The sequence below is a fragment of the Rhinatrema bivittatum genome, chromosome 17 (genome assembly GCF_901001135.1).
Source record: "Rhinatrema bivittatum chromosome 17, aRhiBiv1.1, whole genome shotgun sequence".
Lineage (NCBI taxonomy): Eukaryota > Metazoa > Chordata > Amphibia > Gymnophiona > Rhinatrematidae > Rhinatrema > Rhinatrema bivittatum.
Genome location: NC_042631.1, coordinates 13,220,741 through 13,235,131, shown reverse-complemented (window position 1 = coordinate 13,235,131; position 14,391 = coordinate 13,220,741). Strand labels below are relative to the sequence as shown.

Below are 14,391 nucleotides of genomic sequence, written 5' to 3'. Positions count from 1 at the left end.
AGACTGTAAAATTCAATGTCCTTGTTGGTTGCTGTCTGAATCTAATTCCCCCTTTTCCTCTTTCCTTTCTTAAGGACTATAAACTGTCTTAGGAAAAGAACTTGGCTGCTGTAATCCATGCACTGATAACTATTTGCCTAGATTACTGCAACTCACTATTTGCAAATATATATAGTTTGGCTGCAGAACTGCAGTATGGGTGAAAAAAAGGCAGACAGATTGTTGCTAGAGCTGAAACGCAGGGATCATCTCTCTCTCCAATGTTAAGCCTTCACTGGCTTCCAATTCATTGTAGAAATATTTTCTTAAGATTAACATAGCATTGGTCAGAATTCCTTTTTTATGGTAACAGTTTATGGGTTAATATAATTTTTTGTAATTTTTTGATGGTCATGATGGTCATGATTATTGCAAATATATTTGTACGCTATTCTGAGAGCAGTAGAAAATGTAAGATGAAAATAAACATCCTTTTTAACCTGCTTAAAGATTTTTACCAAAGGAATGTCTCCTGCATACATAAGTCTTGAAATGAAACCAGGGTTCCCTGAGCAGGAGATGTTTGCATTTCATTTGCAGTATAAGGTATAACTTTTTTGTTAAAAGTTTCACAGTGCTAATGGGAGTACAGATAATTTCCTGCAGCAAACTTGTCCTGACAAGTCCTGGCTACGTGCAGTGTATTTGGGTACAAACATCTTTAAATCATAATAAATCAATGACTTGGGTACATTCATATTTTTGTTTCCTGCTGTACATGTAAATTCCCCCATGAATTAACTGTCAACAGGGCTTTTGTCTCTGCATACTTTCGTTGACAACGGAGTATAAAAGTCTTCAATGCAGGCATACTGCCAGAACCATAAGTTAATGGTTTGACCCAGCATAACCCAACCAGCTGTGGTGCCATGAACTCTGTCCTGTTCCTGACACAAGCTTTCACTGTAGCTTATTGATTATCATCCCTCCCTCCCTCTGATTTAATGATAAAATTACTCGTGTACAACAGGTTAAATGTTGTCAGATCTTTCCCATGTCAAGACTTTTTTTTTTTCTGGTCTCTGCAGTTTTTTGTGATGCGGCATCCTGTGTTCTTTTACAAAAGTCATCTAAACTATTTTTTTTCCCTTCTACAGGCGCTTGGATGCTAACCATATTGTTAGGATCCCTGAAGATAGTTTTCAGGGTCTTGTTCAGCTACGGCATTTGTGGCTTGATGACAACAGTTTGACGGAGGTTCCCATTTACTCTCTCAGCAACCTGCCATCCCTACAGGCCTTAACGTTGGCACTCAACAAAATCACACACCTGCCTGACTTTGCCTTTACAAACCTCTCAAGTCTTGTTGTTCTGTAAGTATGCAACACATCCAAACAGTGAAGGACCCAACCCAGCTTAGGAATTCTCAATAAAACAAGGACTGTCAAGAATTTTCCAAGTCCGCAAGTTTTCAAATTGTAAAGTAAGCAGAAATGTATTGGGATCTAACCCTCTCCTTCCCTGCCAAAGAATAAGCAAGGACTTTTCCAAGTGTACCTTCCTAATAACTGGTTTTGGACTCTTCCTTCAGAAATAATTTTGTTCCAAAAGCAGTTGACCTGCAAAGCCCCGAGTTTGCTTCCTGGTTTGTTTTTTTTGCAAATTTTGGAACTCCTAATTGTGGGGAAAAATAATTACTAATGAAACCTCCAATCATAAGACCCTACTCTTGCTCCCCCCCCCCCCCCCGGGAATTAAATTTAAGCCTTAATATTTGCAAAATGCTACATCTCTCTCAATCTTAGTGACGCTGTGACAGATGCACACCTATGTAAGTGATTTTATTTTAGCCATGCGAGCCATGTGTAATTGGACAATCTTATATGAATTACTGCAGTGCTGACATTGTGCTAAGGAGGAGTGTGTGTGTGTATCAATAAATGATTTGTTATAAAAGAATATTGTGAAGGATTAATCCCAGCAATGTCATGACCATGAGACAAGTTAACCTGAAAAAATGCTGAAAAGTGGAATATAAATTGAACACAAATAGGCTGGGCCTTGTCTGTCTCTGCATTCTTCTATTAATGGTAACAAGTCTGATTTGTAAAAAACTTTTTAAATGCAATCAAAACAAATCAATTGATTGAGACTTTTTTTTTCACACCACCTTAGGCATCTGCACAACAATAAGATAAGGACTGTAGGGCGGCATTGCTTTGATGGCTTGGACAATCTGGAAATCTTGTAAGTACCAGCCTGATTTGATGATCCCAGGCCCATGTTTTAAAAATAACTCTGCCTCTTGACAAACATAATTGATGCCAAGTAAATGGGGATGTTAACAGAAAATGGTATAAAGAAGATCCTCCTGCTGTTTTGGGCTGGGATGTGATATTAGGCTTCGTTCACATCTATCTGGAGATTTTTTTTTTTCCCTCCTCCTCCTCTTAGCTAGCCCAGTGGTTGCAGTGATTGTCTGTCTGACCAGGAGCCATGCACTGGGCCACATTCTCCAGAACTCTGCCTTACACCCAGCCACTAAGGTGTTTCTGTTGCATGATGACACTCTACCTGCCCCCACATCCACGCCCTGTCCCAGGAGCTGTGGACATCTCCTGCTGCATCGGCCAACCCGAGAAGCAGGAAACCTGAGCTGTGAATTGAACCCAGGTCCCTCCACGTCAAGTTAACCCTAAACACCTTTATTAACATAGCAATGATGGCAGAAAGACAAATGGTCCATCCAGTATGCCCAGCAAGCGATACAGTAGTAACTGCCACTCCATGCAGGTTACCCCCATGTTTCTGTTAAGGGTAGTAATATTTACAATCAAAACCAAGCAACTGTCAAACCCATAACAAAATTACTGCTAGCAAAACTTCTACGGGGTGACCAGCCTTCTTGATAATTCAGACAACGCTGTTTGAATATGTGTTGCTTTTGGACTTGCCGGTAAAAGAAGTCCTGTGCTTTTTCCCTAATGTCTGCATATCTGTACCCCGGAGCGTAATAGTCTAGGCCCAGCGTTGGCTGGCTGAATCCTCTTCCTTTTATTGCCTTTTTCCCCCTCCATTGAAGCAGAGAACAATATTGCAGTTGCATCGAAAGCATCAAGGCTAATTAAGGATATAATCTGCCTCTCTATGCAGGTTACCCCCATGCACCTATTTCTTCATTTCTAATCTCTAGCCCTTTTAATAATTACAAACCAATCATTGACCAGTTCTATTAAATTGTGATGTATTGTAGATATCTAGTTGACATAAGCAATGAATTAAAGGACAAAACTTGGTACCATTTTTCATTACCAATGTGCATTTTAACTCTTTTGTTAACTATAAGCCTAATGTGAAGTTGGTAGGGAAGACCTGCAGACAGCAGGGGATGCACTTCCTTCAGACAATACGGTGTACAGTTAGACTCTAAAGAGTGAATGAGTTAGGTTCTTGGCCTGTGTACAGTTCCACTTCTAGACTGTGGACGTGTGCTAAAGAGGGTACAGTTATTTTGACTGCATAGCAGCCTAACAGCACTCATTCCAACCTCTAATATTTGTATTGGCTTGGTGTGTGCAATGCAGTGCACGGATTGCCTTGTTTGCCACAGTCATGAAAGTTATCCAAGACTGTTGTACAAACAATTTTTTTGTTACTTCTAGTATCTGCCTGTTAGTGTTTGTAAAGATATTGATTAAAGACATTTGTCTTTCTGTAGTAAAGTAATTTAGGTAACTTGTAGTCATGGTTATGCTTGGAGGAGATGGCAGTTGCCCTGGTGGCTCCATACTTAAATCATGTCAAGTCTTCCCTGCTTCTGACGCTGTTTCCATACAGAGCAGACAGTATAGGAAGATGTTGCAGATTCCTGAGGGAGTTTGCATGCACCCGGGAGGAATACTGCTGCTCTTGGTGTTCCCAGATTGATATCTTCGAGGAAAGCCTGAATCCTTTATTGTATCTGTCCGTTCTGACACAGAAGAACAGAATAATTTCTGTCTTTGATATGCTTCTGAAAGGGCAGGTTTGCCAGCAAGAGAATGAAGACAGAGGACCTGCGACCACCATATAGGCAGCAGCTCCAAGGGTGCAGCGCGTGCTTGAGTACCCCACAGTTCCCGTTCTGCCTCTCTCAATCCTCTTCAGTTTTCAGCACCTGTGGCAGTTGACAGGCTGAAGATGTGATATGGGAGGCAGATCTGGTATTGGCAAATGTATGAGTACAGCTTATTTTGAGTGCCTGTGTAACGCAGTAATACATGCTTAGTCATTTTCTGCTATAAATATTCCAGCTTGCATCCTTTCAAAGAGGGTAGGGTTCTTTAAGTCTAAGTGTGTTATATAAAATTCCTCTTGATCAACTAAGTCACAGCTGTGCATTTAGGCCTGGATTTTCTAAGTTCGCAGAACTTAGAAAATCCGGCGGGGGGGGGCGGGCCTGCGAAAGCCGGCAGCGATCGTACCTCCACTGTGCGATTACTGGCTTTCGCACCCAATAGCGCCATACTAGCGGCGATAAGGAGGTCTTACCTTTCGCCATCGGCGAAGTCTGCCCCGAGGCCGCCCCAACTCCTCCCCTTTCCGGTGTGGACTCCACCCCAATTTAGATATAGCAGGCGAAAAGGGACTCTTCACGTGGGAAAAGTCCCTTTTTGCGTTGGATATCGTTGGAAAATGACCCCCCTTAGTTTGCGAACTTGATGTAGAAATTGATTTGGCAATGTTATCACAAGACAGTTGGGGGGGGGAAGGGGACTAGAACTATTATAAATAAGCAAACTCATTAGTACCGTTCCACCGGTGGCTTTGTGCTGGAGACTTTACGGCTGTAGGAAGACTTGCATACACCAGTCTTTCACTAATTCGGAGGTGGCCATCTGAAAGGCTGAAGCATTGGTTGTTGACAGAGAAATAGGACATCTGGGCTGTGATTTGCCAGCCTGCTATAGGGGGGAGTGTTTGCCATCGTTTCCTTTGGAAGGCTGGCCCCCATTGGAGGTCGTTTCAGTTTTGGGTTGTGTAATCTTTTCAAACACTTTTTTTTTTTTTTTTTAAATCCTTCTAAAGCCACTCCTGAGGGCTTCCTTTCTTATCTAAAAATAAAAAGGCTGCCCTAGTGCAAAAACTGATTTTTGATCATTTAAAGCTGAAAATAAATGCTGTAGTTTTGATGTTACACGTTCCTATTATCCTAGCCTTGTTTTGAATAAAATAAATTTTTGGTGTCCCTTGTAAACTGGAATGTTAGCTGGCATGCTGCTTCTCCTGCAGTGGTTTATTGAAAGTTAAGTTGAATACTGAGCTAAGAATATAATGGAAGATTTAATTGGGGATCAAAATACAGCAAGAGCAGCAGATGTGTTAGAGTAACATTTTAACACAACCCAATGAAAAGTGGTAAAAGAGTTCCAGAGGCAAGTTTATCTTTGTTTTCCTTTGCCTTTTCAGAACTGGTTTTCAACCTGACACTGTTAGGTTTTTTATTTCTAGGCTAGGACTACTGATGCACCCAAGCACTGAAGCTGGTTAGCTCTTCCTAAGCACTGTCATTTATCTAATATACGGTCAGCCTGTTGCTCCCATTTTTCTGTCTGAGGAAGTTCCTCCATAGAACTGACCAAATGATTAATTTTTGTAAAATATCTGCTTAAATTTGAACACTTTCCAGTAACTGGGGAAATTTGTGATACATTTTATAAGTGCTCTCTGAGGTTTCTGCTCTTCCTTGCAGGGATCTCAACTATAATAACCTGGTGGAATTTCCAGAAGCCATTAAATCCTTGGCCAATCTGAAAGAACTGTAAGTTACTGCCCCAGTTTTCCAATTAACGTTCCAGCACTATATATATATTTAAATTGTCCAACCCCCTTTCACCATGATTAACCTTCTCAAGTACAGAAAATGTCTCATGGCATATCTTGCCTGCATGTGCAGTAGAACTGGCAGGGGTTGCCAAAACACAAGCTTTCCTGTTTCTTGGCTCTCGCCTCTGTTTGACGTAAAAGATGCATTAAGAGGGGTGAGCATCGCATAAGAGATGCCATACTGGGACAGGTCAAAGGTCCAAGCCCAGCATCCTGCTTCTGACAGTGGCCAATCAAGTCACAAGTACTCGATTGGCTCTGTTCTTTGGGATCCTATCTTCCTCCATAACCAGGGATAAGCAGTGGCTTCTCAGTCTTCGTGGCTGCTAATGATTTATAGACTACTTTTCCCTTCCTCCAGAAACTTGTCCAAACCCTTTTTAAACCCATCTGTGCTAACTGGTTTCACCGCATCCTCTGGCAACAAATTGCACAATTTAAATATATGCCGAATGAAAGCCTACTTCAATTGATTTTAAAAGTTCTACCATTAGTTTCATGGACTGTCTTCTAGTCCTAGTAAATAACCATTCCCTATTTATCCTTTCCACAACACTAATGGTTTGAGACCTCTATTATTTATTTAACATTTTTATATACCGAGGTTCTAGAGATAAAATCACTAAGCACTTCGGTTTACAGACAACAGATGAAATGACTGATGAGAGTCTTACAAAGAACAGGAGATAAGAACTGGGATAAAAACAATGAATTCGTAATGACTTAAAATCCTTAAGTAACAGAGTTAGTAAAGATTGGTAGTCAATACATGTAACAGGAGATTAAATGAGACAAGAATATGTTTATTTACACCCTCAAAATAATGTAGCAACTTGGTGAGGCAAGACTTTCCTTGGCTAAATCCAGGTTGGCTTTGTCCAATTAAAAACTATGCCTTCTTATATGTTCAGCAATTTTGTTTATGATAGTTTCTACCATTTTGCCTGACAAGGATGTCAGACTCACTGATCTACAGATTCCTGGATCACCCCAGATCCCTTTTTAAAAATTGGCAATACATTGGCAACCCTCCGGTTTTCAAGTACTATTATAGCTCTCTTATTGATTTTAGAGCCCTAAACTGTTAGCATTTTCTCATAGGGGAGCTGTTCAACCCCATTATAATTTTGGTTGCCTTTCTCTGTATTTGAGTTCTGCCATTCCCTTTTTGAGATGGGGTCACCAGAATGCCCGTTTGAGCTCTTCCCCCACACCTGAGATTGAAGCGATTTGGAAGGAATGTTGGTTCAATCCCAAGCAATCCATACTACAGATACCTCGACCACTTGTCACTGGAAATAAATTCAGACTTGCAGGAAGGGAGCACCATATTAGCTCACATCTTAGAAATTGTCTGAGCAAGGGAAATGTAGGCCCAAAATCTTGCATATTTCAGCATTTTTGGCCTTAAAAGCAAGCATTTCTACCCAGCCGCAGTACTATCTTTTAACTAATCAAAACTTGCTCAGCAGTCTTTCAGATCATGTCTTTGCAGTTTTGACCCAGTTCAGGACAAGGACAGCACAGTAATGTTTGCTCTGATCTTAATTTTTTCACTGATTTATCTGGAGATTCTCTGCCCATGCCAACTTTTCTAATGCTGTGTAAAAGATGATAGTCTGCTACAGAGATATTTCTATCCTGTCGAGGCAGAGACAAAGCCGAATATAAATAATGTCTTATCACTGAGAGACTGGAGCAGCTGCTTAAGTCACTAGAAAGCATTGTGGGCACCACCCGTTCCGAGAACTGGGCAATCTGAGTCAGATGGCATTGAAAATACTTGGGAATCTCTTGGAAAAATAATCCATTGAACTTAAGCATAAAAACTGCTTGCATGGCTTTACCTTTTCAAAAGGTTGATTAAAAAAAAGTGCTGAGGTGACAAGAGGAGACATTTCAGTTGAAAGAGTAATTCCAGTCTTCTAAATCAAATTCAAAGTGAGATTTCTTTTTTTGCTTATCCTACAGGGGATTTCACAGTAATTACATTTCAGTAATTCCTGATGGCTCGTTCAGTGGAAATCCACTTTTAAAAACCATGTAAGTATAAAAATGTAAAGAAAAACTTGTGAAAATTTTCATCTACTATAATACTATTCAACAGTTTTTTGCAAGAAGAGGTTTCATTATCTGCTAATAAGTGTGCCTGACTTTCAGATTAGACCTGTCTTGATCGCTGACGTCTGGCTGGGTGTAAGGGTCAAAATCTTTCCAACTAATCATGAATTAATAGAAATTGTTCTGTTGGTAATTTTGTGGCTTTTTATTTTTATTGCCTTTCTCAACACTTGAGCTTTTGATCCAGTCGGAACCTGCCCCCACCTTGCTCATTGCCATTATGACAAGGGTATCAAAATAAAGCTAATAGGGATGTGCATTTGTGTATTCTGTTTTGCGGGTATGCACATACCTCTCAGACTTACTGGTACATGCCAAAAAATGGACGATACGCATATAACTCATTTATTTAAAAAAAAAAAAAAAAAGATACCTGTTTTGTATGTACTAGAAAGTCGGCGAGGTACGCAAGTACCCACTGAAACAGAAGTGACATGCACATCCCTAAAAGCTAATCTTCTCTCCTCTGAAACCAGGGCCCAACTCTGCTCCCTTTGGCTCATGGTACCCAGGCACCCTGAATCTCGAGTGTAGGTGCCGCTGTTGTGTAAAAGCCAGCTTTGGGCATTGCTACTTCAGGAGCCATCAGGTGGACCTGGTAATTAGGTTGCAGACAAGAGGGGAAGCTGTAACGCCTTTTTGTTTTACAGACACTTTTACGACAATCCTCTGTCCTTTGTGGGGAATTCAGCTTTTCAGAATCTGTCTGAGTTGCACTCACTGTAAGTACTGTTCTGTTAGCAGAGCTGAGTATAGTAGAGAGCACTCTGTGCTTTGTGTAGATGTCATGAATCTTGTCCTTTTTATACCGATGTTATGAATGTCGGCATAGAAAAGTTTTAAATAAATACTCTGAATTTCTAGAAAAACTAGGAGTGACATCTTATGCTAAACATACTCGCTCTCATCTTACATGCCTAGATCAAAGAGTGTTGTGTGTGTAAATGACCTCATTCTCTGATCATTTCTTTAAATATTGGTGATTTAAGAAGCTATTCTCAAGAGGGTCCCTGGGCTGGGACAGGAGAGAGAACATCCTGTGTGGAACTGGTGTATTTTCACTTCTAGCAGATATAGCTATGCTGCAACTTATGTCGGTAATTAGATCCATGTGTCAAATGAAATTCAGACCTCCCTGCACAGAACATCAGGTCTAGTGTAGACCTATGTGCAAACTAGGCAACTATTCCTAGTTGAGGCTAAGTGTCTCTCGAAGACTTGATTCTCTAGGCAGTCCTCTGATCTTTCAAGCAGTCTAGTTGTCTGTCAGGATATCTACCATAATTATGCAGAAGGTATATTTTTCCTAAGAATCAGGACTGGGTTGAACATCACTGCTTTAAGAGTTTGAAGGATACATGGAGTGCTGCAGATGACATGATCTATGGCTCTAGATTTTTAAATTTTGCAAGACAAAAAAAAAATCAGTTCCATAAGAAGAATAGGTTTCCTTGTTATAATATGGGTGTTATTTTTTTATGTAGAGTCATTCGGGGAGCCAGCAGAGTACAATGGTTTCCAAATTTGACAGGAACCAATAATCTGGAGAGTCTGTAAGTACAATGCCTTCATATTACTGAAGAAAAGCTGCTTATTTCTCTTTATGTAACTTTTTTTTGGACATTGGCCATTTCAATTGGCTCAGACATTCTTGTGGTGGCTGTTCATGTACTTGCTCTTAAATTACATGTCTGCACGAGTCTTGCTGCTTGTCTGTATAAGCAGGGATCTACTTTTATATCACTAACAAGACCTTGGGCCTGCTGGAGCTGGGAGAGCCATGGAAGTAACCCTCCCTAACTCGGGAGGGGCTGGATACCAATCTTATTTTTCTTCTCCTTACAATCTCACCCCCCCCCCCCCCCCCAAAAAAAAAATAAAAAACCCTGAATTTTAGCCTTTTAGGAAAAGGCTGCATATGTGACCCATGTGCCTTGGGGATTCAGGTAGGGCAGAGCAATGGGAGACCTGTGGACTAGGAACGCATAACCCCTCCTCCCCTTCTCTATCCTCCCTTTTCCCTGTCCCCCACCCTACTCCCCCTCTCTATCCTCCCTTTTCCCTGTCCCCCACCCTACTCATAACCAAGTCAATTGTACATATTGTATATAGGCTATATGCCATTTCTATATACCCACATCTAATATTTAATTTTAATTTTATTCATATGTTACAATGTTCCTTATATTTATTGTTTAATCAACTGTTATCTTGTTACAATGTAAAATAGGGCAGTTCCGGCTCTATTCAACCTGTTTTCTGGAAACCGATGTGATATCTCGATCGAATGTCGGTATACAAAAGAAATAAATAAAATAAATAAAAATATCAGTCCTGTGCTGTATGGGAATTTTTTGAAAGAAAATAAATTGGTGTCATTTAGGATTTAATATGCATTTGATGCTGCATTTCTTTTACTATGTAGATGTACTTTAGTACATTTCATCTGTTGAACACGGGAGTAAGTGTACTTATTCTCTTCTGTCACACAGCACCCTGACAGGCACTCAGATCACCAGTGTACCCATGAGTTTGTGTCAGCATCAAATGATGCTTCGAACTTTGTAAGTCTCCTTCCTGTATTTGCACTTTGCTATTGTAATTATGGTAAAATAACAGCACTTCAGGCAAAGTCGAAAGGAAATGCCTGACCATTATCTTTGCTAGCATAAATGTTTGTTTGAAACCTACACTGGAATAAATTCATCTAATCTGCAGTATAATACAGTGCCTTATTTGGTACTTTAAAGTCTGAAAAATGAAATAGACGACAAACCTCTCCCTTTGTTTTTGGATTTTGTTTTCAAGGGATTTGTCCTACAATAATATAAAAGAGCTTTCAGGTTTTAAGGGCTGCAATAGCTTGGAAGAAATGTAAGTAGACGTTTTGTTTATCTTCATGTTGGTATAAGGTTAATGGTGAATAAGCCCATGGTGAAGAGATTTCAGATTCATTTGAGGTAGACTAACAAAAGACCAAAACTATAGTAACAAGTTATGGTCTGGAACAGTGTATGCAGAGTGAGTTTTCAACAGAACCTTGGACATCCGTCCTACAGAACCAAAGTCCTGTACCATTACAACAGCATGTGAAAAACTTTATACAAGATGACTTTGATTATATCAAATTTGTTTGCATGCACTGGAATAACTCTCCATGGACAGTCGGAAATCGATCCTTCGCTGAGCTGAATGCTTATTTTGTAGTGTAACGCCACTGACAGCATGTGTTATCTTTAGATGTGAGGCAGTTTCTCAGTAATCTTGCATGGTTGAAGTATAAATGGGGGGGGAAAACCACCTCAGCCTACCACATTTACCAATTTTGTCTTTTAGTGAGTGATTCCGTAATATGAGCATTAAGGGTACAAGATTCTTAGCCTGGGTTTTCAGGAAACCGTTTTGAAACTTTTTAAATGAGACATGCACATGTCCGAGAAATGATTACAATACATGGTCATGGCTTCTTGATCTGGAATTTCATTTGCAAGCTGATCTGTTAAGCAAAATACAGCAAAAACAAGCATTTATTTTCTTTCTACAGCATGTTTCTTCTGATTTCCATAGAACAATTTCACAGCTCATTGCCATGCCTGTCTCTCTTGTCATTCTTTTTCCTAATTAGGAAAAATTTTACATCATTTAATGCTTAAAATCATTGTTCAGCATAATGACAGAAATTACAAATTCTGTTATTAAATGCCAAATAACTGTATTCTCTAGAGATTCTTGCATTCTTTGAAAGTTGTTTTTTGTCTTCCAAAGCAAGTGTTAATTGTTGGGCTGTCTGAATTCTCTTTTAAAACTTTACTGTTTTTCTCTGGTGCTTGCTAAGAAAGCACAACATTGATGCATCTTAGCAAGGATAAGAGCTGATGAGAAGTTGGTGCCAGATTAGTGGCAGTAATTGGGGGACCTTAAGCATATTCAGGATGAAGATAGGTGTAGATGTCAGGAAGGAAATGGGTCCCACTGGAAGTAAGACTGCTGTATGATCTTTTCAAGATCGCTTATAAATTGATAACTATTGACAAGTCTCTAATTGGACACCAATAGCAACCAGAATGTACAAGGATATTAAGCTTTAATACTGTAGTTAGTGTTCATATGGTGTGGCTGATACAAACCATATGTCCAGAAAGAGCTAATAAAGTTCTATGAATCCTGAGTATGTACGGAGTTTCTAGAATGAGAATAGTCTTGCATGCATTTCTTGATATAACTAGACAGCTTAGCAGTTCTAAATTGAAAGGAAATTGAAATGAATATTATACTAAGAGGATTTTCACAAAGTCAAGAACATATCATTGTTTTTGGGTGCATAAAACACAGCATTGCTAGAATAAAGAATTTAACATTTGCTGGTGCAGGAAGTGATGAAGGCATTTGTTTGCTAATGCTTTTTCTTAATGTAATTTTTTACTTATTCTTTTCACAACTTTAAAATGGAATGGTTTAGACTTCAAAAGGCATGTAGGATGATGCTTACCAGGATATAGGAGTCTCTTAGGACTTCATTAACATATTGATCTTAGCAATTGAGCATCTGTAGAATCTGCCCAAAATACAGTTTATCCTGCCTTTTTTTTTTTTAAACCCCATAACCAATTTGGATAAAAGCAATCTGTAAATGAGACACACAAATGTGATCTTGCAAAGGAAGAAGCCATTTGAATACTGTGTACATCATGACAAAGTTGTGTTTTTGTGTTAATTTTTGTCTGCAAATTTATCCAGTTACCTACAACACAATCAAATCCAAGACATTGGGAAAGATGCATTTGAGGGCTTGACTGCTCTGCGCACACTGTAAGTGAGCTCTTTGATAAAACATTGGAAAGTTCTGGTATATGCTGAAATTATTAAAAAAAAACAAACACTTGGCAAATTTTGCCAGATGTGCTTCAGATATGAGCATTATTGTAATAGACTGCTTTCACCCAAAAGCTGTTCTGAATTGTAGAACTATTATAATGTGATATCAGCGCTTGTTAGTATACTTGGACTATGTATTTTTAATGACCAGGAAGCTGATGTATGCCAATAAGAATTTAAATTGGTTTAAAGAGAATGCTGTATCTAGTATTAATGTTAAAGAAAATGGTGGAAATCACAGTATAACTCAGACAAGAAACCAGGCCCCAAGGTATTGGAACAAAATGTTAATCTGAGGGATGTGGGTTTTTTCCATACACCTATTCTCCCCAATAATTGCAGTGATGTCAGCAGAAATTTGATCCACACCATTCACAGCGAACCAAATGTGATGAAGGGTTCACGAAGTACTTTGTAAATTTCCAACAGTAAATAAAATACTAAATTGACCAAAATCACTTACTGTGTTAAAGTGAGTTTTCATGGTCAATCATGTTCGATTTGACTGCTAATCAATATTAGATAATCAAAGCAGCCTATAATATATAAAAAAAAATTACATAAAACAATCACGTTCCACGCTCATGAAATTAATTGGAGATTTAATGTACTATGGGAGTGCTTTTGACCTTGTATAGGCAAGCTCTAAAATATTGTGTTAAAAGTAATACAACCACCATTCATAAAATTGCCACAGAACAAACATTAACAAACCAGAATGTTTGGGTCACCCTGACTGCAGTTAGATTAAATTAGTCTATATTTTTAATATGTATTACTTTTGTTAACAATTTGATATTCTTTCTAGAGACCTGAGTTTCAATGTGCTGACTTCATTTCCCGCTGAAGGACTAAGGGGCCTCAACCACCTTAAACTCGCAGGCAACACGGAGCTGAGCACACCTCTGATGGCCAGGGACCTTCCCAAACTCCGGTAACCATTCGGCAGAACCTCAGAGCCATATTAAAGTACTGCTGTGAGAGGCTCTTCAGTTAATTTAACTGTTCTGCTTTTTTAATGAGAATTTCCACCAAATCTGTGCCACTCCTGTTTCAGTTTATATATAAATTATTTGTTATCACCACTTGCATCTTAAAGATATGTGTGTGTTGAGGCACTCTGGCTTTTTTCTTTTTTTTGCTGTTATGTTTGTGTCTCTCTCCAGTTATCATTAAACTGCTTCGTCCTTCATTTTAGGTCTGTGTCATTGCCTTATGCTTACCAGTGTTGTGCCTTTTCGGGTTGTGACTCTTATCTGAGCTCCAGCACACAAGATACCAGTCAGAAGGATCAGAGTGTATTAAATCATGATCAAGGTTGGTAGTTTAATGTATTGGGGAAAATAGTTTTATGTATTAGAGCAACTGTTGACAATGCTGTTTACAACTCTAATATCTTAGCTGACCAAGCATATTAGCTGTGGGGAAAAATGTCCAAGATTTTTGGCTACATCAGTTCTGTTTCCTACCTTTTAATTGAATCTGTATTTACTTGCAGTATATAAGCCTTCAAGCATGTAAAGTGTGTACAGTGATTGTAAATTAGAATTT

The 14,391-nt window shown here is 39.1% G+C and overlaps 1 protein-coding gene across 2 annotated transcripts in view; it reads left to right on the top strand.

Moving 5' to 3' along the window:
* Positions 1–14,391, top strand: part of LGR4 (leucine rich repeat containing G protein-coupled receptor 4) — a 103,496-nt gene that overhangs the window by 73,867 nt on the left and 15,238 nt on the right. For both annotated transcript variants that reach the window (XM_029582746.1, XM_029582745.1), the window contains 11 exons: positions 1,137–1,352; positions 2,155–2,226; positions 5,711–5,779; positions 7,816–7,887; positions 8,616–8,687; positions 9,450–9,518; positions 10,458–10,529; positions 10,774–10,839; positions 12,703–12,774; positions 13,649–13,774; positions 14,039–14,157. In XM_029582746.1, the coding sequence (XP_029438606.1) occupies positions 1,137–1,352; positions 2,155–2,226; positions 5,711–5,779; positions 7,816–7,887; positions 8,616–8,687; positions 9,450–9,518; positions 10,458–10,529; positions 10,774–10,839; positions 12,703–12,774; positions 13,649–13,774; positions 14,039–14,157 (1,025 nt within the window). The remainder of the gene's footprint in view (positions 1–1,136; positions 1,353–2,154; positions 2,227–5,710; positions 5,780–7,815; positions 7,888–8,615; positions 8,688–9,449; positions 9,519–10,457; positions 10,530–10,773; positions 10,840–12,702; positions 12,775–13,648; positions 13,775–14,038; positions 14,158–14,391) is intronic.